The 25,500-nt window shown below is 42.3% G+C and overlaps 3 protein-coding genes across 12 annotated transcripts in view; 1 reads left to right on the forward strand and 2 right to left on the reverse strand.

Moving 5' to 3' along the window:
- Positions 1 to 201: 201 nt before the first annotated feature.
- Positions 202 to 10,072, reverse strand: LOC121662419 (survival motor neuron protein-like). 7 transcript variants are annotated; one of them, XR_006015286.1, is made up of 10 exons: positions 9,975 to 10,071; positions 9,804 to 9,875; positions 9,591 to 9,716; positions 9,113 to 9,313; positions 8,590 to 8,730; positions 7,503 to 7,574; positions 6,873 to 6,983; positions 5,940 to 6,025; positions 1,085 to 3,116; positions 202 to 851 (listed from the first exon to the last, which is right to left on the reverse strand). XR_006015286.1 is itself a non-coding variant. In XM_042023552.1 (9 exons), the coding sequence occupies exons 1-8, from the start codon at positions 10,011 to 10,013 to the stop codon at positions 5,969 to 5,971; spliced, it is 819 nt and encodes a 272-aa protein (XP_041879486.1). In that variant the 5' UTR covers positions 10,014 to 10,071; the 3' UTR covers positions 202 to 851; positions 5,940 to 5,968. The 7 variants fall into 7 exon arrangements, 6 of the variants coding, with proteins under 6 accessions (XP_041879486.1, XP_041879485.1, XP_041879484.1 ...); XM_042023552.1 differs by lacking the exon at positions 1,085 to 3,116; XM_042023551.1 differs by lacking the exon at positions 202 to 851 and having other exon boundaries at positions 888 to 3,116.
- A 1,663-nt stretch (positions 10,073 to 11,735) lies between these two features.
- Positions 11,736 to 16,251, reverse strand: LOC121662420 (small EDRK-rich factor 1-like). Of its 2 annotated transcripts, none has more exons than XM_042023555.1 (3): positions 16,085 to 16,251; positions 12,833 to 12,941; positions 11,736 to 12,250 (listed from the first exon to the last, which is right to left on the reverse strand). In XM_042023555.1, exons 1-3 carry the CDS (start codon positions 16,089 to 16,091, stop codon positions 12,178 to 12,180), a joined length of 189 nt encoding a protein of 62 aa, XP_041879489.1. In that variant the 5' UTR covers positions 16,092 to 16,251; the 3' UTR covers positions 11,736 to 12,177. The 2 variants fall into 2 exon arrangements, with proteins under 2 accessions (XP_041879489.1, XP_041879488.1); XM_042023554.1 differs by lacking the exon at positions 16,085 to 16,251 and adding an exon at positions 15,894 to 16,055.
- A 393-nt stretch (positions 16,252 to 16,644) lies between these two features.
- The window catches only part of BDP1 (B double prime 1, subunit of RNA polymerase III transcription initiation factor IIIB), a 51,956-nt gene continuing 43,100 nt past the window's right edge, over positions 16,645 to 25,500 (forward strand). For all 3 annotated transcript variants that reach the window (XM_042023539.1, XM_042023540.1, XM_042023541.1), the window contains exons 1-6: positions 16,645 to 16,880; positions 21,100 to 21,652; positions 22,315 to 22,421; positions 23,419 to 23,478; positions 23,835 to 23,978; positions 24,847 to 24,980. In XM_042023539.1, coding sequence (XP_041879473.1) covers positions 16,699 to 16,880; positions 21,100 to 21,652; positions 22,315 to 22,421; positions 23,419 to 23,478; positions 23,835 to 23,978; positions 24,847 to 24,980 — 1,180 coding nt within the window. In that variant the 5' untranslated portion in view covers positions 16,645 to 16,698. The remainder of the gene's footprint in view (positions 16,881 to 21,099; positions 21,653 to 22,314; positions 22,422 to 23,418; positions 23,479 to 23,834; positions 23,979 to 24,846; positions 24,981 to 25,500) is intronic.

The raw sequence follows: 25,500 nt of genomic DNA on the forward strand, positions 1-25,500 counted from the left end.
TATGGCATATGTGTTCAGAAAAACCCAGCAGAGTACACGTACAGGTAGAGCGTGCAGGATGCAGTCCTTTGGTAGATGGCTGTTCTGTGCCAGAGGAACCAATCCTGATTTACCTGCCAGAGCTGGATTTTTCTTTACAGGTAATTGAAAGCAAAACTGGGAGGGATTGTTGGTTTGATTTATAAAATGGCGCAAGTTTACTTACAGTACTTGAATATACATTTTATTGATGTATATTCATGTATACAAGATACTTGAGTATACATTTTATTTTCATGCTGCTCATCATTTTGCATTGCACTGTATCTTTCATAAATGCTCTCTTCCGAATGAAGAATAAAGGCAACTCAATTGGTCCTCAGGCAAAAACTGTTCTACATTTTTTATCATTCTTGTTGCAGTTCCCTGCACCTTTTTCTGTTCTAATACAGCATTTTTTTGAGCTGAGGGGACTTCTTTCAAATGCACTGTTTAAGATGTGGATCAGCCATGGGTTTTTACAGTGACATAATTATATATTTTCTGCTTATTTGTCTGTAACAGATGCCAGGCTTACAGATCTGATGTCTCTTCCTTTACCCCAGAGGTGCAGACTGCTCTTTAAAAATTGGCAGTATGTTTTCCCCACTGAGCCATGAAAGATCTACTTTCTGATGTATGCCCTCCCCTTTTCTGATTTAGACAATGGAAATCTCCCTGAATTCGTCTGCAGGAGACATTAATAAAATTATTCCAGTGAGTGTCACTTCCAAGTCCTCTGCAACTGTATTGTCCCCTTTGAAAGGTTCCTTTACAACCTGGTTAGCAGTTGGCTCTTCCAGCTCTCTTCACTGGCTCTTTGTTCCTGCTGACTGGAAGAAGGTTTAGATTAGTTTAGCTATTCTCAGACTTTTTTTTTTTTACCCAGCCTGTCTGATTTTCTTTTACCCACTTCATTTGCCAGAGGTTTTTAGCCTTTTGTTTTCTTTGTAAAAAAAGCTTGTTTTTTGAATGGTGCTTTCTGTCATGGGCAGAATGGGAGCTTCAGATGAGGTTTATTAGGGAGACCCTCCCACTGAGACATGGGGTGCAGAAAAGACCTTACCTTCTAAACTCCTTCTGAGAGAGGAGTTCAAATATGGCTGTATCCATTCTCAGCTCCAGATTTTGTTTTGTTTTCTTGTAAGCCTGAGATGTTGGCAATCCAGTTCTGTCCCTGCTTTGGAGGATGTGATAGCAGGCCAAACCTTTCCCAACTAATCAAGTATCTTTGATTGCAAAGGTGATCTCACCTTGAGCATCTTTGAGGATGGAGGAGTCTGACCAGACTCTTTTAAAACCTGGCTTGCGGAAGTGCATGCGGAGGCCACTGCTGTTACTAAAGCCAGGCGTTTTACACAAGCTTGAACTGAGCTGGTTAGTTACATAAACACAGGACAAGTAAAAGATTCACTTTCCAGTGCAGGTGGGACAGAGGTTCAAGATAGTCCTGGTGCCTACTTAAAATCTCTTGGCTTTCAGTTAGGAGAGAAACACAGCTGAAAAATGAGAATGGCTTTTGCAAAAGCTGTAACAAGGAAATTGAAATGAAATGGCCCTAGCCCTGTATGAGGTGAAAGCCAGAGCAAAGAGTGGCAAGCAGGGTATGTTTTTGGAAAGGAGAAAGCATTTATCTGGACACTTGTACATTTATTTGTCTGGTGTTACTAGGAGACTAACACTGAATCAGGTCTCACAAAGCAGTTGTGATGAAGGGCATGTGTTCAGGTCCTTCTGAGAGGGAAGAGCCGAATGAGATGAATGGCTGTCCTCAACTATGGAATCAGAGGTGTCCAGCATCACTGAAAGCCAAACACTGTCATCCTGCAAAAAACAGGTTTATAGGGAGCAGGGGAAGGTTGAAAAGCATTGCATTTTGAGAAGGGAGGATTACTGTTTATTTCCACCCCGTCCCCCTCTTCCTTTCCTGTGGGTGCCTTGAGTTTGTCAACACAGAAAATTCCTTCTATCTCTAAAGTACTCATGAGACCTACACGGTCTCTGGACATGTATTTTGTCTTTTCTGTTGATGACCTTTATAAGCTATTGAGTTACAAAATGAACAACAGCAGGGGCAAACCTGAGAAAGGAAAGCAGATAGTAGCCTATTGCCCAGAAACTAAATTTTAATGGATTTTTTTACTTGGATCTGCTGCTGTCACTCATTGGCACAATATTCAGGAAATATATACTTGTTTAATCTTTAACAGGAGAGGTCATCCCTCTGCAGCATAAAATTTAGTTGTTTTTCTTAACCTGAAGGCGCTCATCCTTCCTGCAGGGTAAAAGAATAAAAGTCTACAGCCAGCCTGATTGTTTAGTAGTGTCTACACCTGCAGCACTTCAGATACTTCCCATTTATCCTGTAGGATAACTGCAGGATGACAGTCTGTTAGGTGAGTTTAAAGGAGAGAATTTCAAATGAAATTGTCTGAGTAGAAAAGACTTTAATCCTGCTTCAGGATAAATTAATCTTCTGTTTGTATACTTTTTCTGTTGCAAATTGTCATTTTTAATGGGTATTATTTCTTTCTGTTTGTTTTATACACAGCCCAAAATATGTCTTGCTTCTTGAAGTGTGTTCAGCCTGCTTATATCCTAAACTTTGCTGAGACCTCTATTGAAATGCCTTCTTAGTTCCCCTTCTACAAAGCAATGGAAATTACAAGGAAAATAAGCAGTGGAAAAATCAACTGACTTAAAATGGAGCTTTGTAACTTTGTTGCTAGTTATATAAGCTTAGATGCCCTAGCTGTTAAAACTGTGTATTTCCAAAATGATTCTTGAATGTAATTCTTTTTTAGTATAGTCTTTACCATGTTATACATAGGCCAGGGAAAATGTCTTTTTCTCTAAGCAAATGCCAAGTCTGTCATATTATCTTCCTTTATTTTTGACATACATTTCAGTATATATAGTGACTTAATTACAGGAGTCACATCTTGTAAATAGGCTCACCATAAGGCAAGGCTGGAGAGTATATGTGATGGCACTCAGGCCTGAGAGAGATTGTTATGCTCGGTATCTTGATGTCTGCAGAGCTGATCTGATGTCTGACCTCCAGTGGCTGCACAAGTGGGTGTTGTGTTTGCTTTGTTCTGTAAGAGTGGTATATGAACACTTGTAAGCACACTGGTATCTTATTCTACCAGGCATTAATATGCCTGCTAGAATATCCTTTATCAGTCTCCTCAGTCTGAGTATCACAATGCTCAAATGTGTAGAGTTCAAAGTTCTACTGTTTTTTCCAACCTAGCAGCAACAAATTTGTTTTATTTTTAATGTACCATACCTCAGCTTCACTGCTTATTTGTTCATGTTTCATATGGCTTTGGAGCATCTTTAAATCCTTACTGAAGCCTGTTTATTTTTGCAGTGAAAGTAGCAAACTGTGGAGGTTTCCAGAGGCTTGGAAAGCCCTGTTAGCAAATCATTATGTTACAGAAACTTTATAATACTTGATAACGTGTCTGCTTAAAAAGAACTGGCCGTTATCCACATCAGATCACAGCCAGAGCAGCAGCAAGAGTGGCTTTTCATCACTGTGTTTCTCAATTGTCTGGTCCCATGACAATAGCAATGGTGGGTTGGCTCCTTGATACAGAAGCCCTTAAAATGTCTAGTATCATGATGAAGCATCCCTAGTGTAAGAGTTCAAAATTCCTTGGCAATGGGTTTTGCCCCTTTCACCAATTTTTCAAGCCTAGAGAAGTTTGAAAATTAGGGTTTGGGGTTTTTTTCCTCATCTTGTGTTATTAATTATACACCTCCATTGCAAATAAGCATTGTCCTGGTTCCAGCCAGGAGAGGGTTAATTTTTGCAGTAGCCAGGAGAGGGCATGACTAGGATCCCGAGATTCTATACCACCTCACATCTTTGCTGGGGATGGGAGAAGGGACCATTCCAGCTCACATATCCTGGTAGTGATCAGTTGTTGTTGGGAGCTCTTGGCCTGGCAAGCCCTCGTGTGTGAATAGTTTGCCTCTTTCTTGTACATCCTTTTATTAATATTCTATTCATTGTTTTGCTTGTAATTAAATCAGTTATATGAATCACTTGTGAAATAACAACCATAAACCCCTTACTGAAGTCAGAACTGCAGTAAAATTAGTGTATGCTAGATTTTACTAGTGTTAAAACCTGATGAAAGCCACTTTTTGTAACAATACCAGACACCAACACAGCTGATTGAAGCAGAGGGCAGTTCTGCCTCTTCACCAATCTGAAAAGATGATTTAGAAGCTTTGCCTCACTGCAATCAAACTTAATTTACTTCCCCATGACAATTAGCAACAAAGAAAAAAAAGCCTTCAAAGTAGCTTAGGTAAGTTATGAGTAAGTCTTTTTTTGCTCAATTACTTGTGGGAAAACTGATTTTCTGACACTTGACCACAGTAGGAAAAGGAAGTGAATGCAGTGAAGTTCATGCCTGTATTTCCCTGAAAAGCAAACCACTGGCTTTAACTAAATTACTGCCTAGTTTTGTGGCTACAGCCTCTATTAAGAGTAGAACTGTAAAGTAAAATTCAGCCCTAAAGGGCTGTGTCCATACTTACCTTTCCACGGGCTTTCCCTAAATTGCTTTCAGTAATGGTACTCAGAAAATGGCAACACAGCAAGACTTTCTGCTGTATTTCAGCCATGCATCCAACCAAGAGATGTCTATGGAAGCTCAAAATAAAAACTACCCCAAAACAAACTACATCCCTAAATTCAAAGTTTAAAAAGTAGAACTTTATTCACACATTTGAAACAAGACAATAGCCTTCCTGAAAACAGCTGTCATATTTCATTATTCTGATCAGACCAGTAAGATGTCCCTCCTACTATAACAGTAGAGTTTTCCATGTCAGTGCCGCCAGTGGCCACTGTAACACACATTGCTGCCATAGCTCTCTCCTAAAAGAGGATACCATAATCAATAATTCTGGTGCTGTCATTCACACAAAAATTCTGAGGAATGCAAGAAATCTTGAGACATAAAAGAAATCTATTACATGGGGTCAAAAGAATTACATCTATCATGCGGTGAGAAGACTTGAAATTGCCTCAGGGAAGTAGAAAGTATTTTGTTGCTGCAGCGCTTTCAAAATACATTTGACTAGAGGTCTTTAAGAAATAGCTCATTTCAATGCACATTTAAGTAGCAGTCTGAAGTTATTTATTTGTTAACAGGGACAGCTCAGTATTAAGAAAATGTTATGACTAATTGTCTTAAAAAATGCAGCTCTTCACCATCAACCACCAATGCATAAGTGATAAACACTTCTCAGTGGAAAAGATTTGTACCTGGCTTTAAAAAAGAAGCAAAAATTAGTATAAAAGAGCTTTTTGTTTTCAAACACACAAAGAATTACTTAACTACACAAAAATTACATGTTGTCACAGAAAATCAGAAAACAATTCCCCATGAGAATATAGTTTTGTTTTATAAGGAAGTGAACAATATATTGGAGAATTCTGAACAAAGCATTTCAAATAAAAGCATGGGTACTGAAGTACTGAGAACAGAATTGCTCAACATTATGAAACTGGACTTGTCCTGAAAACAGAGTTTAGCTACAACCTACCATCCCATCTGTGTAAGGAAACACAGATGAAAAAACTGCATTTCGCTTACAACCTTTTGTTCCCAAAACAGCCCACAACAAACCATTAATAACTCAAATAAGCTGCACTGTTCATCCTGATGTAGACAGATGCTGTAGTTACAACTCTCATCGGAGCAATGAATACCTTCCTTCATTCTAGCTACGAAAATACAATTCCACAGCTGCTAAGCAAAGAAGGGATTACTACTGGCAGAAGTAGTCTTTACAGAGAGCCGTAAGAGTGGATGGAAGTCCCAAAGCCAAGAGGTTTTTGAAGGGAGTTCAAAACTTGACTGTATCTTAATTTACCACAAAGCTGCAATACTTACAATCCTTCAGAACAATGGTGGATATTCAGTTATTTTTCATGTGTTTGTCTCTCCAGTGCTGCTTCCATTCGGCTTTGTTTTAAACCCTACAGGATACATTTAGAAAAATCTTGGTTTTGCCAACATGGAAAGCTTTAGTCACAGAACGAAAACATTTCTGGACAATCTTTTTCAGTCCTCTACAAATCATGAATAGTTTTTAACTTTCTTTGGAAATCAGAATGGGCAGTTTAAAAAGGATAAAAGCCAAACTACGTGTCTTCTTTATAATCAGAGGCTATGAAGAATAATTTCAACTATATACTTCTTGTGCAATTGGAAGTAAATTAAAGCAATGCACAATTATATATAATCTGAAGCACCAAATCCTCCTTTTCCAACTTCCTCAGTGCAAAGAGTTCATTGTGTCATTTTCTTTCTTCAGGAGTGTAAAGATGAAAATATGAACCAATAATACAAGTCACAGATTTTCACAACTATGCTGGCAGCTTCTACTGGACCTTCATAATGACATGAAACAATTACTGATGAATAATCTCTGCAAAAGTGCCAAATCTGCTCTTAAATGTGATACTACCACTAATACGGAAAGAAAACACATAGAAGACTATTGAAAAGTAAACATTTACTCCACCTGTCTACAAACACAGAATTGGTAGTTTTAAAATGGCTATAAAAGTACCTGATAGGACCCCTCCAGTAGAACAAAGTACCAGAACATCAACTAAATATATATGTATGTATATGCTGGCTTATGTGAATTCTGCTCAATGACAATACTTACACAATACAAAACACCCTTAAATGTAGCAATTGCAATTTAGAATAAGAGACCTAAAAAGCAGCCCTCCCTGTCTAACTTCTTGCTGCAAACAGGAGCACCAACAGCAGAGCAAAATTACCAAGACACTTCAAAACCAAAGCGGCACGTACCAGGTAATATCCAGTGTGGTAACCACTCATGTACCAGGCTATCAGCATGCTCCCCAATGCTTCATCGTCCTCAGCAGAGTCTGGCCGCATGGGTGGTGGAGGAGGAATCAACTAAGAAATCACAAAGGAAATGTCTGTGTTTCAATAGTATGTCCCAGATCAGAGAGCACCTGATTCTACAAGATCAGAGCATGAAACTGAAAAATAGGAATGTATCCTCAATTTGTACTCTGAAAAGGAGTCAAAGATGATGTTTTCTGAACACATGTAATTTCCAAAGCCTAGAAAGAAACAAGACTCCTGTAGCTTAACTGTACACAAAAAGTGCTACTAGGGGGAAATACTATCTTCTTCAGTGAAATGCTGTTGCTAGAAAGTGTAGTTTCTTTAAATAATTTTCCCCTTGTTATTCTTACCAACAGCTTCACTGTCACAGAAATGAGTACAAATCAGACCTCATACATTAGATTACTAGGATATTTGGAACTGAATGTGTTAACAAATATGTGAAAAAAATAGGCAAACAGTACAAACATGTTCTAAAAACAAAGGCAGTGAGTACATTCAGTGAGAAAACCTGAGATCACCAATACTCATCTCTGACATCGTCCCCATTCTCTCATCACTTACTGGTGGTCCTCCTGGGAAGGGTGGGGGCCAGCAAGATAAAAATGATGGAGGTGCCTTGAATTTTGATCCAGGCTACATGGAAAAAGTGGAACAGTACAAATTAAAAGGCAATATGGGGTATTAGGATTTTACTTAGGAGAATTACATGAAACAATTCATGTATCTTAAACAACAGAAAACACACCCCAACAATTTAATGAAAATACAGACAGTAGCTATTTCTGAGGCACATTCCATAACTTGAGAAGTACCACTCAAGATTACTCATCTCACTGAGGTAAACACTGCTGAAACAGGGTTCTGGTTTATTTTTAAAGGGTTTTCCTAAGTGGAAGTCAGTGGTTACACTCTCAACAGGAAGAAACAGATCAAATATTCACACAGGCAAAAAGGTAATTTCTCTAATCCTGTGCAGATGGGACAAAAGCTGACTAAATTCTATTATGCTGGTGAATGTCTTTAAACAAAGATCTTAGATACAAATCTACTGATACGAAAGGAAAAAAGTAAAATAAAATCTTATAAAGAAATCTTGCACAAACAATAATATTTAGAAAACATACTGCTGAGTTCACTGCACTGTTACTTAGACTCCTACACAACAGGAAAACTGAAGGGTGTATCAATACCCCATTCACTCCTAATTCAAGAGAGGAGCTACAACTGAGAGGCTCTACGACATGTGGACATCACTTTTAATGCCTTCAATGTCCTGTGAAGTGAAACACATCAATTGGCTAGAAAAAGTGAAATTTTAAAACATCAACAGCACTGTCAATTAACAACAGCACCAGAATCCAGGGAACAATACCCCTCTTTTAAGTTACAAGACAATTGGAAAGCAAGTGTTACCTAAGGAGCAGAAGGCTCTCCTCATTAGACAGCAGCACTGCAGGAGGACTATGCTGTGGCCAGATTATTACAAAATGACAGACCAACAGATATTTAACATGCATATCTGTACATCCATTCTCAAAATGTTAATTGAACCTAGACAATGATAAATATCATCATATTGTCTCAGGATTCAGAATAATAACAGGCTTAACGATGGTACATGAATTATTTCAATTAAGGTTGAGCTTACCCTTCCTAGGCCTGGGGCTGGTGGTGTGGGAAATTGCAAGTTTTGAGGCGAAAATCTTCCTTTTGTGCAGTTGTTTTTGTTTTGAGGTGACTGGGAAGATTTTTCACTTTCATCTGTTGAATATGGAGTCTCGTTTTCATTCTAGAAGACAAAGACAGTTTTATGAAATGCACTAAAGAGGAGCTTACAACAAGCAATTTTAGAGTGAAAAAGCTTGGCAAGTCCCATTCACATCCTCCCTCTCTCCAGCCCTCCCAGTTCTACCCAGGAATAACTTCACCTGCTCACTAGTTTAGCTATGTTATCTTTCACTGGTGAATTTCTTGTTGCCCCCTCCCTTCCTCCGATGCTGAGTTCAAGAAGTAAAGGGATGCTTTCATTCCCTCCATCAGCTTGTGTCTGTTTACAACAGAATTGTGCATCGCTTCTCACTCTGAATACCGGCAGTGCCACCAGACATACTAAAAGAAGTAGATTCTCCCACTTTCCCATTTCTTTACAAGAGAATGAAAAAGTCCCTCACCTCCCCAGAATGTCCCATCCCATTTACTGTTTCATCACTGGGTGGAGGAAGTAGATCAGACAGGTTCTGCTCCTCCTGATTTCCATATCCTGTGTAAGTGACAACACATGTGCCTCTCTTCTGGTTGATGGAGGCAATAGTTGCTAGATATAAATTACCATCCTCAGACCAAACCGCATTGCAGCTATCACCAACCTTCCACTGCAACAGAAGCAAGAGAAGCGTGTAAATACCTACACCAATGGTTGGACAGAAGGTGCCTTTTCCTAAACTACTTTTTGTCCAAAATGATGGATCCCACCTACAGTGTTTTCTTTGTATTTACTAAAATTCCTCTGTGTAACCTAAAAATAAGGTTTATAACGTTATCACTCCCCACGCCACCACCCCAAAAGGTTAATGTCAAGATGCAGCTACTTTTGAGTACCGAAGTACAACATGCAGTACGAGCACCACTGGCATTTACAAGTGAGGCGACCTGTTTCAAAGGCGCTGTATTGCTCTTCTTTCTATTTCTGATCTTTTTATGGTTTTTTCTCTTTATCACCAGGCGCTGCTCCTGCTTGTCTGAAGGCTCCGAGCACTCCCCATTCTTTAAGGCATTCTTCGGGAAGAGAAAGGAGAAAACCAATAAATGCCAATCCAGCGGCCTCAGCCCCACGATCCGGCCACGGCAGCGCCGACCCCTTACCTTGAAGGAGGCCACCGCCTTGTCGTACGCCTTGATGAGGGCCGTGTCGTCCCAGATGTCCGAGTCGTCGCTCTGCGGAGGCCATACACCCTTTAGCGCCACGGCAAGGCCCCGTTCCCGGCCCCGCTCCCGGCCCCGTTCCCGGCCCCGCTCCCACCCCGCCGTTCCCACCTGCCCGGTGCCGCGCCGGAACAGCACCGCGTCCGCCATGGCCGCGCGCCCGCCGCGCACGCGCCGAGCCCCGGGCCCGCCCCGCTGCCGGAAGAGGGAGCGGCCCTGCCGGGGCCCGCCGGGTGCGCCGCCGTCGCGCTCCGCGCAATGCCCTGGGCGGGCGCTCCTGGGAACCCCGCCCTAGCGAGGTGCGGAGCGGCAACCAGGACCGAGCCAACGACAGGCGAGCAAAGGAATTGCTGCTGTGTTGAGTGCTGGGCTCCTCAGTACAGGAAAGACAAGGGGCTACTGGAAAGGGTCCAGCAAAGGGTCACAAAGATGATGAGGGGTCTTGAAGCATCTCTCTTATGAGGAGAGACTGCGGGAGCTGGGCCGGTTCAGGCCGGAGAAGACTGAGGGGGGATCATCAATACATACTAGTATCTCAAAGGCAGGTACCCAGAGGATGGCACCACTCTTCTCAGTGGTGCTCAGCAACAGGACAAGCAGTACCGGCCATAAACTAAAACACAAGAAGTTCCACCTCAGTATGACTTCTTTGCGTTGAGGGTGGCAGAGCACTGAAACAGGCTGCCCAGAGCAGTCATGGAGTCTCCCCCTCTCTGGAGACAGTCAAACTGCACCTAGGTGCATTCCTCTAGGTGAGCCTGCCTTGCCAGGGGGGTTGGACTGGATGATCTCCACAGGTCCCTTCCAACCCTAACAATTCTGTGACTTTAATTTCTCACCAACTGCAGGTGTTATGGTGCCAGCACCAGATACATTTTTCTTCCAGTTCTCCTCAAGCTGTGCCAAGGGCCTGTTACCACTAAATGAATGCAGTTAGATGGAACAGAGCTTACAAAAGCAAAGGCTTCAGAGGTTGTCTCTAGAGATTGAAAGCAGTTACTGAGGAATACATTCAGTGCAGGCAGCTCTGGGTGCAGCTGCAGTGGGAGCCCAAAGCAAGAGGCCATGAACTGCAAACCCTTTGCAAAACAAAGGGCACAGGGACCTGTGGCATCAGCCAGGGAATTGGACACTGACACAGCAGGAGCAAAGGACCCACCCTTAGACTGTGAGGATATAAAAGCCCAGGGATTCCCTCCTCAGAGGTACAAGCTGGAGCTGTTACTTTTTAAGTTATTGCACCAAGATTGAATAATATTAAATATCAGGATGTACGACACTCTGCTGTGGGAAATGTGGGGTTGAGCTGGTAAGGAGTCCTGGTCAGACTGTGAGTGTGGGAGGTGTAGCTGTGAAGGGGCTTCACCCAGCTCAGATGGTGTGAATGTGGCTGCCAGACTGGCTTCTGGATGGTCAGACAGGGAAGTTTCCTCAACAGTTTTCCGCTGGTAAGTACACAACATTCTCCAGCCTGCCTGTGAAGCAAGGGCTGAATTTGTCACACTACCTTTTATTCCTGAGGCAAGCTTAAGCAGTAATTTCAAATCATTTTAGTGGCATGACAATGTCAACATCTGCTGACATTGCAGCTCATTAACACCAAGCCTGCAGCTTCTCTAAGTATCTGGACTAGATTGAGTCCATTTTGTACACCAACAAAGTCTGCAACTCAAGAGGCATATTTTCCTGTAAGGCAGACTTACACTGCATGTGATAGTGCTTACAATATGCATTTCTTATAAACATTACTTACACTTTATGTTACACTTACATTCTTATATTGCATGTCTCCATAATCCATTTCTTGTCTTCTTGGTAACTTTTTAGAAATCAACTGATTATTAACCATAACCATTTCAAATTAGACAGTACTTCATGCAACATTTTATTGTAAAAATATTTTAAGGTGAGATTTACAGTTCACACCTCTGCAAGGTTAAGCACATTTTACAAGTGTGTTCCATTCTGAATGAAGCTGTACTTCTGAGAATTCAGACAACCAAATCTGGTCTAACTGTAGATTCAGAAATTCTGTTTCTGGAACCACTAAGTAAAACTAACAAATGCAGCAAAAGCTAGAATAAAGCTATTGCTTGGTACTTTTATTCATACACATGCAGAAGAGTGTAGTCAGTTTTTGAAAGAGCACTCCAGACAACTAGGCCTATAGTAACCAGAAAAATACTCTAACTAATGCTAGTTGAACAACTCTGCACAATAAACATTTAATCATTTAATGGTTTGACACTTTTATAAATGATCTTCTAGGTCCTTCTGCTTCATTGGTGCACTTTATCTTCTCCATAGCGCCAGTTCAGTTTGTTCCTGCCTGCAGAGACTTCCTTTCATTAGCTGCTTTTTGCTTTTGCTGCATGATTTCAGAGTCTCTGAGAAGGGAAAAAAAAAAAAAAAAAAAAAGAGTTGGATACTGGCTCACAATTTTTCTAAGCAGAGTTCCCTCCAGCTTGCTTTTGCCCTTTAGTAACGCCCACTTGAAGAAGGTAAAAAGATCAGTATAAAATTTCTCAGTTAGCCATGAGCACTGTTTTTATTACCCTGTGTTTTTTCAGTGCATGCATTACCCCATGAGGCAGACAATTTACTTGATTAGTAGACCTCATATAATTCTTTCAGTTTTAGAAGTAAAGGACATAATGGATCAAACATCTTCAAGAAAGCATTACACAATCGTTTCCTCTTTGTAGTAGGCAAAAAGCTGCTAAAAAAAAAAAAAAAAAAAAAAAAAAAAAAAAAAAAAAAAGGCAGCTTTACAGGACTTAGAAAAAACCAGATCTGTTTAACAGCAGATAAAGCAAAATTTCATCCATGGTTTATGCTCTGGCACATGACTGGACAATGAATCAAAACAAAGTATTTAAATGCTGTGTCAGCTAAGACAATGGATTCTTTCTGACCCATCTCCCCCTCCTTTTCTGCCTAAACATTTACTCAACTGTACTATATCTTACCTCTGTTTCCTCTGAGAAGCAGATAGGCTATCTTCTTTCCTTTTGCCTTTGTGGATCTCCTGAGTTTTCTTCAGGTTCTTTTGGCGGGCAAGTTCACGCTGGTTCCCACCTGCAAGATAATATACAGTTAAACAAGTACTACCACTTGTTTTTTTCCACACAGTCTGCCTGTGCAAAAGTATTATAAAGGTGGTACAGTTTGGGACAATGTGTAGAGCTAGTATGGTCATATCTTCTATCTCAGTGTCCTCTTCTAGTGCACAACAGGAGAAATTAAAGGCTCATAGCTGTCACATTTACAATTCTGTATGTCATGTTCAAGAGATCACCAAAATTCTAATACTCCTTACAGAAACAAAATGTAGTTTGCTATAAAAGACTGAAGGAAAACCATTGCACCAATAGACTGGGCAGAATAATGTCAGTAATGTCAGTAACTCATCCAAAGAGGAGTCATCCACTCTCAAACAGATTCTAGCATTCAATATAGCTTACAAATTAATTTTAGACTGAAAGAACAGCATTAAAATTGATTACACTCAAATCCTATTGAAGAGGTGACCTCAAAAGGTTTTTTTTAATTTGAAATCAAGAGCAGAACTTAAGCACGGGCCTTAGCAATTGGTTGGCCTTACTACCAATGAAAGTGAGAAGAATAACATTTCTTTTATATATATATATATAAATATATATATATAGACACAAAACCCGTATCACTGTCAGTATAGACGACACTTCTTCAGGGAAGAGACAGCTTTCCCCAGGACTACTAACCACACAAACTGCCACAAGTTAGGAATGCAATCTCTTTGCTCACACAAAGTTCCTGAGGGCATGGCATCAAAATTTTCAACTCCCCATCTAAATACTCAGGGTCTTCCAGGCAACGGCCACAGACATCACAGCTACAAACTCTTCTGCATTAGCTGGTAATCTTCACTCAGTATTCTCTTCCTTAGTTCTAGTTTGCTCCAACCTGCCAGAACTGGTTCACTGGCTTGGTACTTCCTGCTCTACTTCTTTCGGACTGAGAATGTTTCAGATATGCTAGGCATAATCATTTGTGCTGTTGAACGAACATGATAACATTCTTTTATGCTCAAAAATGACAATTGCATCTCTCGATAATTTCTGTTGTGTCTCTTTTCAGTCCCTCTACAGTCTTAAGACTGCCTATGCTATCTTTCAGTCTCAAAGCCAGAGATCTCAATCTTGAAGTGTTAACTTTGGGTCTACGAAAGCATCTTAGGACTAGGTCACTTTTAAACAACAACCTGCTGATATGATCCACCACCTTGTACCCACACCATTTCTGAGCAGACACAGGTACCTGCCACATCAACAAGTAGACAAAAGCAACCCTGCAGAAGCAGGGGTTTGTGCATTCTTCACAACAGCCCATGGACTGCCTGGTAAGAGATGCCAGAAGCTCAAGTGAAAACAGCCCTGTATGACTGCTGCTTCCCAAGGGCTGCTCCTGCCCTGGAAAATATTTTTTTGACAGGACATTAAGTGAAAAAAAAAATTTTTTTTTTTTGAAAAAGCTAGCAGAACTTCTACTCATCCTCCTCACTAGCATCCTGTCCCCAAAGTCCATCTAGACGAAGGACAGCTGTTTCTTCAGAACTGAAGGAAACCAAACTGTGTCTGGCAGTACTAGTGTTGATTAGAACTTGATGACTCATGAGCAGATGACACATTCCAGGCCATAAATGGTTCCTGACTTGTGGTGCTCAGGAGGCAAGAACATTATATGAACGATTGGGCAGCAACAAAAGCACTCTTCTATGGTGCTTTAAAAAAAAAAAAAAAAAAAAGTAGTATCTTCTTTTATCATGAAGAAAACAGAGAGGAAGTCAAAACACACTGCTAAAGCCAGAATTACACTCCTCCCCAAACCTCATGCACTTCCTTAAGAGCGGTTACTCTCCACCCTTAACCTCCAGTTCTTCCTTGTTTTCCGAGCAAACACTGGGCATGGGCCTTGCAGAGTTTTTCCATACACACAGTACGGTTTTGAATTTAGGAACAAAACTCAGTTGCATCACTGAAAAGCAGCTGGCACAGCAAAGCAGAGCACATAGAAAAGCTGAGCAATACAGAATGCACACAACACAGAGTACTAAACAACTATCTAAAGAGAAACTTACTTGTACCATCCCTGCTTCCAAGTAAATATTGCCAAGGACTATTTGGCCCCACTACTTCACCTGGGATACTGAATGAGTATCCCTACCTTCAAGGGAGCCAGCGGTGTTTTCTACATTCTGTAATATCAACTCAAATCTTCCATGAAATTGTCCCAACAGAAGACAATTCAGCTTCCTGAAATTCAAGCAAGAACTGCCACAAAAAGACCAGTACACCCTTCCTGCTTCTACATCTTTATACATTCCTCCTCAAGCATCCCCATCTTGGCCTATTTGTGCAAGACATATACCTTAGTTCAACCTGTCCTTGCTCTTCCAACTCCAGAAGAAGGAAAATACAAACAAAAATCCTAAACATGCCTCTTTATAACGTTCTGTGCACAAACTGTTTACATTCCAAGTCTTCAGCTACACTTCTGCAGCAGTGTGCCCTCATTACTACACATTTTCGAGCTGAATGTGAAAGCACGACCTCAACTAAACACAAGGAGCTTCTGTACTGCCAAACATAACATGCAGAAGGCACAGGAGCAATCCCAGCAGTCAGGAGAGCCAGAGCACCCTGGGTCCGGTCCACAGTTCTCCGCCATTTTAGAGCGGGTATACGAACATTGCCGTTCGTCAGCACTGAACACAGTGATGATTTACCAAGTGCTCTTGCCCTTTCAACAACACTCTCAACAGCCACAAGTTAAGCAGCATAATATTCAGTGCTCGGCACTGAAACAAAAGTCCTTTATTTTCAGTCTGGGCGGCACCCGGGACTGGCTGTTGTTGCAGCCCATCATCACCTGTATTTCTCGCCCCCATCCCCCCAGCGCTGCTACATCAGAAGGCGGAGAAGGATGTTTTCGCCTCCTGCTTCGGACGGCGGCAGGCTATGGGAAAAAGCCTCATCCCCACGCACTCACTGCTGCCGAGATTTTGCCAGTGGGACGCCAAGTCCACAAAGACCCAGACGCCGACTCCCGGACCCGGCATGACTCCCAGCCGAGCTGCCCTCAGTGTTGCGCCCATGCCTGGAGCCGACCAGAAGGGCAGCCCAAGTTCCGCCGCCCACTTCGCTACCCAACAGGCCCCAAGCAGCACCCCCGGTGCTCACGAGTCATGGCGAGACGCTCAGGCCGCGCAGCACCGCTACGGCCGCCACCTGCCCAGAAGCGCACGGAACCGCTGCCACCGCCGGAGCCGCCTGAAGCGCTGCCCCTCGCCGCTGCCCCCTATGGGTCCTCTCTGGCCGCTGACGTCACGGCGCCGCGCAGCCCCAGCCCAATCAGCGGGATGCGCGCGGCTGCCTCCGCCCCCGTGGGTGGGATCCTTAGGAGGTTGCTGCCATGTATCTTCCCGGGCCTGGGTGTGAGGGAGAGATGGGGACGGTGTTGGTGTAATAGCCTGGACTCGGCGCCAGGAGAGCTGCTTAGAGCCGGCTGAGCTGAGGGCTAAGGGGCCGAGAAGTTGCTGGGGCGTTACAGGCGGCTCCGGCGCCGTTATTGGTTGCCCTGTACAGGCTCCCATCCTGCCCCTCCTCTCCCGTCTGACGCACGCTGATGATGTCGCGGGGCGCGGCGCGGGGGCGGCACGCCGGGAGCCGGCCGGGCTCGCGGCCTTACCGGGCCGCCGCCGCGCGCTGCTGACGCCGCCGAGCTCGTGGGCCGGCGGGCGGGCGCGCGCCTCTCCCGGGAGTGCCCGGCGCGCGCCTTTCCCGGCGCCGCCGCCATGTTCCGGCGGGCCCGTCTCACCGTGCGGCCCAATGTGCGGCCACCGGCCAGGGCCGCCGCCACTGGCACTGCCACTGGCGGAGCGGACCCGGAGCCGCCGGAACTCCCAGGTTCGGACACCCCGGTGGCGGACAGAGCCGGGACCGTGGCCGTATCGGCGGACGCGCGGCGAGCAGAGAGGTGAGTACCGCCAAGCTCGCCCTGGCCGGGCAATGTCGGGCCGCCGCCAGCACCGGGTCGCGGACCCCCGGGAGCGGGGCGGGCCTGTGCAGGGCGGGACCCGGCGGATCCGGGGAGGTAGTGATGTCTTTCCGTAGCGTTGGTTGTCGTGGCCTGTCACCCTCTAGTTGTCAGTGCTATGGTAGGAGGCTGGCTCGTTCTGAAGACCTTCTGAAACACGCGTGCGGTCGGTGCTCGCTGACAGCGCGTCCGTGGTTGTCAGACAAGGCCTTGTGGATGTTCGACGCGTTCGCAGCCTAAGCTGAACCCGCGTTTCTTCACTGCGGTTGTGCAGCAGGTGCTTGGAATAACATTGGAGTGGGCTGCCAAGGGAGGTGGTGGAGTAACCGTCCATGGAGGTATTTAAGGAAAGACTGGACATGGCATTTAGTGCCATGGTCTGGTTGACAAGGTGGTGTTAGGTCATAGGTTGGGCTCGATGATCTCGAGGTCTTTTCCAGCCTGATTGATTCTGTGATTCTGTAAGTTAAGACTGCAAAGGAGTGGGTGGCCCAGTATGGTCTGACACTCGTTTTTTCTGGCTCCACAGCAGCCAGGAGCCCTGGTTTGCTGTGTGCAGCAAAAATTCTTTGTGCTCTGTAACCAGATGAGATTGATTTTGCATTCCTACAGCATTTTCTCTTTTGTGTTCATTTCTTCATGAACTGGCAAGGGAGGACTTTCTGTCTTTGTGTGAGTTTTTTTGCCTGTTTTGTTTTTTAAGTGCTTTTTATTGTGATGGAAGCACATGGTAAAGTTGGCCTTAGGACTGGTCCCCCCTGAGGACCTGCCTGTTGTGGGTTAAGCCCAGCTGGTTGCTAAACCCACACAGTTTTTTGCTTGCTTCCCCACGTCCGTGCCCCTCCCAGCCTCGCGGGATGGGCAGAAAATCAAAACGGCAAAAGTGCAAGAAAAGATATGTCAAGATAAAGACAGTTCAGTAGATTAAGAAATAACTTGATAGTGCACATAAGCAAAACGAACTTGTAAATTCATTCACCACTACCTGCAGGTGTTTTACTCTCTCCAGGAAGGAGGGGATCCATCGCTCACTCACAACAGTTCCTTGGGAAGACAAATGCTGTAACTCCAAATGTCCTACTTTCTTCTTCCCCCAGCTTTTACTGAGGAGCATGATGCCACATGGTGTGGGATATCCCTTAAGTTGTTTGAGATCAGCTGTCCTGGCTTCGTCCCCTCCCAGCTTCTTGCCCATCCCCAGTGTGTTCAGTCAAGGGGCAGGGTGAGAAAGGACCCTGGTGCTACACAGTCCTTGCTCAGCATTAGCTGAAAACATGGGTGTGCTATCAACGCTGTTGTGTCACAAATCTGAAACAGCACCATGGGAGCTACTGGGAACCAACAAAAGCAGTACAGATCAGTATTTCAGGACATTTCCTGTGTCTGGTAATTGTTCTTCAGAACGACATTCACACTTCTTTTGTACAGTTGGGTTTGCATCTTTCATGAATACCTCTATTCTTTAAATTGTAGCTTGTCCCTTATGACAGTATGATGAAACAGTGTTAGTGTCTTCTGTTTCAGTGGCTAGAAATTCAGGTATCAGACCAGTTGGCATGGCATGTCTTCAGGAAACCTGTGCTACTTTTTACAGAACTTGTATCTTACATCTTTACTTGTTTTCCATTGTGTTTTAAGGATGTCATTTTTCAAGTTTTATTTATAAAATTTTTATGTTACAGGGAGCACCTTACTGGATCCTTTGGTATCTGATTTTTTTTTTTTTTAATGAAGACAGTTTTACTATTTTTCACTTAGGTGGTACTGTTGCTGATTCAGCAGATTTGTTAAAGACTTTTGTGTTTGCAGTACAACAGGTGTGCCAGTGTAATATAATTTTAAGTTTCAAAACTAGATACCAGTGCAATTCTGAAAAGCACTCTGATCTATTTTCATGGCCTAAAAAATAGGCCTTTGCCATATAACCTTCTGACAGGGTAGCCTACCTAGCTGACCAAGGGAAGCCAGTTCATGTAATCTTTTTGGATTTCAGTAAAGCTTTCGAGACTGGCTCTGGACAAAACATCCAGCATATGGCTGGATAAACACATCATGGGATGGGTGAGCAACTGGCTCACGGGTCAGGTGCAAAGGGTTACAGTGAATGGGGTGACATCAGACTGGCGACCTGTCCCTGCTGGGGTTTCACAGGGCTCCATCCTCAGCCCTGTGCTCTTCAACATCTTCATAAATGACCTGGACGCAGGATTGAAAGATATATTAAGTATGTTTGCAGTTGATACAAAATGGGAGGACCTCTTGACTCCCTCAAGGACAGGGAGGCCCTGCAGAGAGACCTCAACAAATTAGATGGCTGGGCTAACACCAGCCGTATGAAGTTCAAAAAGGGAAAGTGCCAGATTCTGCACATGGGATAGGGCAGCCCTCAATGTAGGGACAGACTGGGGAGTGAGAGGCTGGAGAGCAGCTCCATGGAGAGGACCTGGGGGTTCTGGTCAGTGGCAAGCTCAATGAATCAGCAGTGCCCTGGCAGCCAGGAGGACCATCCATGTCCTGGGGTGCATCAGGCCCAGCACTGCCAGGAGGGTAAGGGAGGGGATTGTCCTGCTCTGCTCTGCGCTGGGGCGGCCTCACCTCGAGTGCTGGGGTAAGGTCTGGGTGCCACAATGTAGGAAAGACATTAAACTATTAGAGAGTGTCCAGAGGAGGGCAATGAAAATGGTGAAGGGCCTTGAGGGGAAGCCGTACGAGGAACAGCTGAACAGAACACTTGGTCTGTTCAGCCTGGAGAAGAGAAGACTGAGGGGAGACCTCATTGCAGTTACAACTTCTTCATGAGGAGAAGTGGAGGGGCAGACAGTGATCTCTTCACTCACAGCTACTCAACTCTGCATCTGTAGCATCAGTCACTTTACGCTGTTTTGTTTTCTATATACTGAATAAGTTTTGTTAATTATCAGGGAAGTGAAAATTTTATAAGCATAAGATAATTCTAAATTTTTAATATACTTTCTGTTAAATTGTATTTAACTGTTCAGAAATCCAGTATTGTACTCTGATTAAAAACTCCACATAACACAGGTGGTATGGGAAAGGTGAATGAAGAATTATTTTCTACTGTCTCCTGCTGTACTAAGAATAGTGGGTGTTGAGTGGAACTTGCAAGGATCTCATTCAAAACACACAAATAGGCACCATGTAATAAGCCCTCTAAACACTTTGCCCAGGGCATTTGTTCTGTACTAAAAATGTGTATGAACTCACAGTGTGGGACAAATTGATTCAGCCATTTACCAGAGGCTGCTAAATGCAAACACATCATCTGCAGCATTTGCCTGAATCACAGACAGTAGCCAGAGAGAATTTTAAAAAGTTTCACTGAATGTTTATACTTGTTTATATTCCTTGGAAAGCATTTGCTTCTGACCATTTTTAAAAATGTTTAAGTGAACCATGGGTGTGGTTGTCCTTACGTACAGAAACGAGGCATAGTTCCAACATAAAATTAAAAAAAACCTCTTTATGACTCAGTTATAATTATACTAGTCTTACTGTGAGTAACAGCCATGAAGGCGAACACTGGTGGAGTCAGCAGATTTGGGATGATCATAATGGTTGGCAATTTTACTTGGACTTTGAAAATTATTTCTGCATGTGTGATAGAAAAAGTACTTATATAACAATTTTTTCCAGGGAAGCTAAGGATTTTTGATGTGTTAAGCGTGAGTAAGGGTTTGACTGCTGAAGTTTTTCTGGAAGTCAGAGTTTACATGTCATCTACTTGCAAATGTGTAAGAGGAATGTTCACATTTATTGTAAGAAAAGTCATCAAACTACTTGTTACATATAGCTTTGTTAAAATGTTTTTAATATGTCACCTATATTATGTGGGTAATTTTTTATAAATCTTTATGGTGCTGGTATTTTCAGCTGAAAGGAGACAGTCTTCAGGGTGTGGGAACGTGTTACTGTTGCAAGCTTGTTAATCAGTAATTTGTATTAGAAACTAATATGCCAGTTCTTATAGCAGATTATTTTATTAGGAAGTACCAGCTAAAGGTTGGTCCTGGCATCGCTTCTTGTGTATAACTGCTTTTCCTATAGCATGGTGTTTATACTGATTGGCCCATAAACACATCTTAAGAGTAACAAAGCTGTCACTGTAAAGTACTTCAGAATACTCTCTTAAATTTTCCAGCAATGACAAGGCTGATAATACAAGTGACACTGGGGAAGCTAGTAAACCTGCAGAGATGCTTACACAGAGAAGAAAACGTATCTCCACCATGCCAAATCTTGTCAAACCAAGAGCTGGACCATCATCTGCTCATCGTTCCACACCAAAACCTCAGAGGCGAACATCACAGGCTTCTGATGGCAGTGCTTCACTTCAGAAAGATCCCTCCCCATCAGAAAAGAATAATGCTGAAAGCTCTGTAAAGTCTCCCATGCTTCCTGAGAAGAAAACACCTGTGCCACAAGTGCCACAGTTTTCGCCACTAAAAAAATCTGTGAACAAAGAGCAAACTGTTGGTGTAGCTGCTCAGAAAAGTGATGATAGCTTGCAGAAGAATGTACCCTCTCCCCTCAAGGAGAGACCAACACAGGAAAGATCACAAACACAGGAGGAAAATCTGCCTGCAAAGTCTTCTCCTGAAAAAGTCAAACGAACCTGTTCTGACCGTGAAAGGATCCTTAAAGCTCGAAAGTTAAGAGAAATGCTTAAAGAAGAGCTGAAGAAAGAGCGGATGGTAAGGCCTCTGTGTTTAGCAGTGCTTATCTGTGAAGGGCAAGACCTGATTCACCTTTCATACATTATCTCTGCAATAGTGTTTTCTGATGATCATGAGCTGCTTACTGCTAGTAGTCTGTCGTACCTCGTAACTCTCTATGTGTTTATTCTGTTTATAAGCACTAGCAGCACTTTGTTCCCTAATAATACAGATTTCACAAGGAATTGTATATCTTTTTATTTGATAGACCCCAAGTCTTTTTGACATGACACCTGGTATTACTTTATAGTCAGCATTCCAATTTTGAAAGTTTCGCGGTTGGTAATACAGCAGGGAAGTGTGCTGCAAGAAGCTTGGATTTGGGATGTCTCATATTTTTTCAAGTTGATCTTTGTCAGAGTTCTGTAATTTTGAATAACTTAACTTATTTGTGCCAGGTATTGAATGCCTCTGAAAGGGTAAGTGACATAAGGGTCTGTAATGCCATTTCTGAGAATTAAAAATTTTAAGATAATCTTGTTTTAGTTCTTGGAAGTGCTGTGTGTGTGTGTGAACAACAGAATTCCATGAATGAGGTACTTTGTAAACAAACTAATAATAGTTAGTGAAATATAAAATACTTTTAGGGTGAATCTAAGTGTTTGTTGTTTTCTTTTGTTTCATTTTGTTTTGTATGGAAGAAATTGAAACACAGGCCTCCAGTAATTGAGGGACGTTCTCCACCAGATCGTTCTAAAATGACCATGAGAGACTTAATATACTATCTGCCAGAAAACAATCCGATGAAGTAAGTATGACTTCTTTTCTCTGTCCTTAGGTTAAATTACTTCTTGACTTCTATATTACTTAAATATGGAGTATTAGCACAGATACAGTATTGTTGCAATGGTAACAAAAGCTTCTAGACTAGCTTATAGTTTTCACATCTGCATAATTCTACCACAGAAGCGAGAATGGAGCTTAGTGTACTTGTTGAAATACACAATCATGAACCTGTCCCTAGTGTTGATCTATCTCTGTAGAAAGATAGAATAGTAGATTTTTTTTTCAGCTGCCTGCTGTGAAATTTTTAGTTGTGGCTGTTACGGATGTTATAATTGCCTACCAGACCTAGTGGACTCGGGAAGCTAAGCATTTCTCCTTCTAAGTGCTGAAGTACAAAAGGCACTGCAAGACCCTTGAGGTCTTGACATTCCAACTGGATAGGTGTAGCTGTTGCTGTTCCACTGACATGTTTCACCAGTGGCGAGGCTGAGGTGCATACAGGGACTACTAATGCAGCTGGCTGCACAGACTGCCACAGACAGAGCAAAGCAGGGCCTTTTTCTTGCAACTACCAGAAGTACATGTATCCAAGTCCTTGTTCTTTCAGTAGCAGATGAGTTTTCTGGTATTGGCTGTTATCACCTGCTTGTTAATGTTTGTGTGCTTGTGTGTTTTATTTATCACTTTCCTTGTTTTTTCTTCTACACTGAATAGTCCCTAAGGAGGTAACAAGCAAAATGCTCTCACATTCCCTTTATCCCTACACTGGATTTCTGCTTCAAATATCTTTTATTGTCCCTGCTTGTACAAAAAAAGGGCAAAATTCATTAAGCAGTGGTGGTTGTGTAGTTAGACTTAAATCTGTGTGATAAAAATGTGTAAATAATGTGATACAAAGAATTGAAAAAAGAAAAAGCTTTGTGTTTCTTTGTTCATTGTCCACTAAAAGCCAATTTTGTGGAATAAAGCAGAAATGTATCTCTACAAGCAGTCATCTCTAACTTTTCGTGAAATTCTAGGTCTTCATTGGTGGAAGAAAAGAGAACAGAAAAAAGTTCTGCGCTGAATCAAATGAAAGAGTAAGTCTTGATGGTGAAGTATAGTCAAAAAATTTTCTGGTGTAAAAAAACTGCATTTCTGTGATAATACTAACAGTGTAGGTGTATTTTTCTACTGTTTCAATATCACAGCCTAGTTTACAAAAATTGTGATTTGGCAGGTAGGGTGGCTAAAGAACATTTTGCTTTCAGTGTTAAGTTTTTGCATATTTCCATTTTAAAGCAGAATGAAAAGCAGGTTTCAAAGTTCATGTATTAACTAATTTCTTGATGTGTTGCATTGCTGGGTAGTTCATCCAATTGTTGAATGTCTGGCATACTGAGCAGCGATTCAAAACATTGAACAGTATTTTTGCTTACTGTCTTAAAAATTGTAGACAGGAAGAGAAAAGTGGTCCTGATCATGAAGAAGAGGAGGAGGAGGAAGAAGAAGAGAATGGGGAAGAGAGTCAGGATGGCCCACTTCTTGTTCCTCGTGTGAAAGTAGCAGAAGATGGTTCAATCATTCTGGATGAAGAAAGGTAAATTCTGTGCCTGACTCATGGACAGTATTGCATTGCAGCTTAGTTTGTAAACAGAGGACTACTTTGGACTGGGACAAGTCTGAGTGTATTTATGTTTGAGAGTTTGCGCTAACTTGGGAAACAGCTTAAGTATGTGGCAAAATACGAGCAGCAGTAATCTGCATCTCTGTTATGGCATACTTTATCAGAAATGCTTTTGGGGAAGGAGGTAGAGAGGAAGATGACATATTTTATTACAGTGAGTGAACCGAAGATTTGCCAAACTTCCAAATGTCTTCTGTTTAGCTGACTTCATTGCTTCTCACAGTTAACATGTATCTGCTTACAATTATTTGGTTTTCAGTACGATTTGCTCCAGTTTTGCATCTTGCATGTTGCTGCTTTATTCTTCTGTCAGTGTTTTCAGTAACTTTGCTTAGAATATGACTTTCAAAAAGTAGATTATCAAATTTCTGAGTTCCCCAAAGATGTATCTAACATGAAGTTTAGGCCAAGGTTTAAGGATAAAGAGGACCTGGTAAAAGAATTTGAAAGTTTTCTTGAAGGATATTGAGAGGCTGTCGTGGTTTTGCAAACTAGATTTCTCAAATGTTAAAAGGTCTTTTTTTTTTTTAAGCTACTTAATTATGTCTGTCTGTATTAAATCTTACAAAACAGAAAAATTTACTTACACAGGGTAAGTAGGGTAGTGATTTCTTGCTGCATTCTCCCATTAAAATACACGTTAGTGTAATTATTAAAATTAATTACACAGTAGAAGTGCTCACTTGTGACAAAAAATTTGAACATCTGTCTTGTAAACATCTACTACATGTTTTCTTAGCAATATTTTGAGGTGAGTCTTTTTGTGTGTTTACTTTCCCAGCTTAACTGTAGAAGTTCTAAGAACAAAAGGTCCATGTGTCGTAGAAGAAAATGATCCCATCTTTGAGCGTGGCTCTACAACAACGTATTCTAGCTTCAGGAAAAGCTTTTACACAAAACCGTGGTCAAATAAAGGTGAGTATATTTTTGATTTCAAGTTTTGAGTCTGCAGAAAAGTCCTAGTTTTCCTCCTATGCTTTATACTTGGCAGTTTTTATTCCCAGTGGAGTAAATGAATCTACTCACATGCCATGTCATCTCAACCCTCCAAACTCTTACAACAGACAGAGCTGTGGTATTTACTGTGAAAAATGGCATTTTTAAAAAATCAAGTGCCTTTTTATATGTAGGCTACCTGTGCTTTTTTCTGCCACGGATGTTTAAATGTTGAGGAAATGCTAGTTTGCTTTATCAAAAGCATAGTTTTGGATTCTGGCTTACAGATATTTGAGCTCTGTATGGTACTTCTTAACTAAGTTCCTCCAGCATAGGTAAGAAGAGATTGTAGAAGGTATCTCTGTGTGGACTAATTCCAGTGCAGATGGACAGCTGTGTTTTGATGAGTGGGTGGGTTGGGTTCTTCATTACTCCTGCTGTCAATTGACTATTGTCTCTAGCCTTACAACACTGCAGGACTTTTTACAATTGGAAGTTA

The sequence above is a fragment of the Corvus kubaryi genome, unplaced genomic scaffold (assembly GCF_017639235.1).
Source record: "Corvus kubaryi isolate FWS band 111438036 unplaced genomic scaffold, C.kubaryi_AGA036_p1.0 37249, whole genome shotgun sequence".
NCBI lineage: Eukaryota > Metazoa > Chordata > Aves > Passeriformes > Corvidae > Corvus > Corvus kubaryi.

Excerpts from the sequence above, each read along its gene's own strand:
- LOC121662419 (XM_042023547.1), bottom strand. The coding sequence starts at position 10,013 with ATGGCGGACGCGGTGCTGTTCCGGCGCGGCACCGGGCAG. Across the intron at positions 7,575-8,589 it reads CAGCCCCAGGCCTAGGAAGG|CCTGGATCAAAATTCAAGGC; the intron begins GTAAGCTCAACC and ends TTTTCCATGTAG. Across the intron at positions 6,984-7,502 it reads CCTTCCCAGGAGGACCACCA|TTGATTCCTCCTCCACCACC; the intron begins GTAAGTGATGAG and ends GTGATTTCTTAG.
- LOC121662420 (XM_042023554.1), bottom strand. The coding sequence starts at position 15,999 with ATGGGCGCAACACTGAGGGCAGCTCGGCTGGGAGTCATGCCGGGTCCG. Across the intron at positions 12,942-15,893 it reads CTGGCAAAATCTCGGCAGCA|GTGGGAACCAGCGTGAACTT; the intron begins GTGAGTGCGTGG and ends ATTATCTTGCAG. Across the intron at positions 12,251-12,832 it reads GCTTCTCAGAGGAAACAGAG|AGACTCTGAAATCATGCAGC; the intron begins GTAAGATATAGT and ends TTCCCTTCTCAG.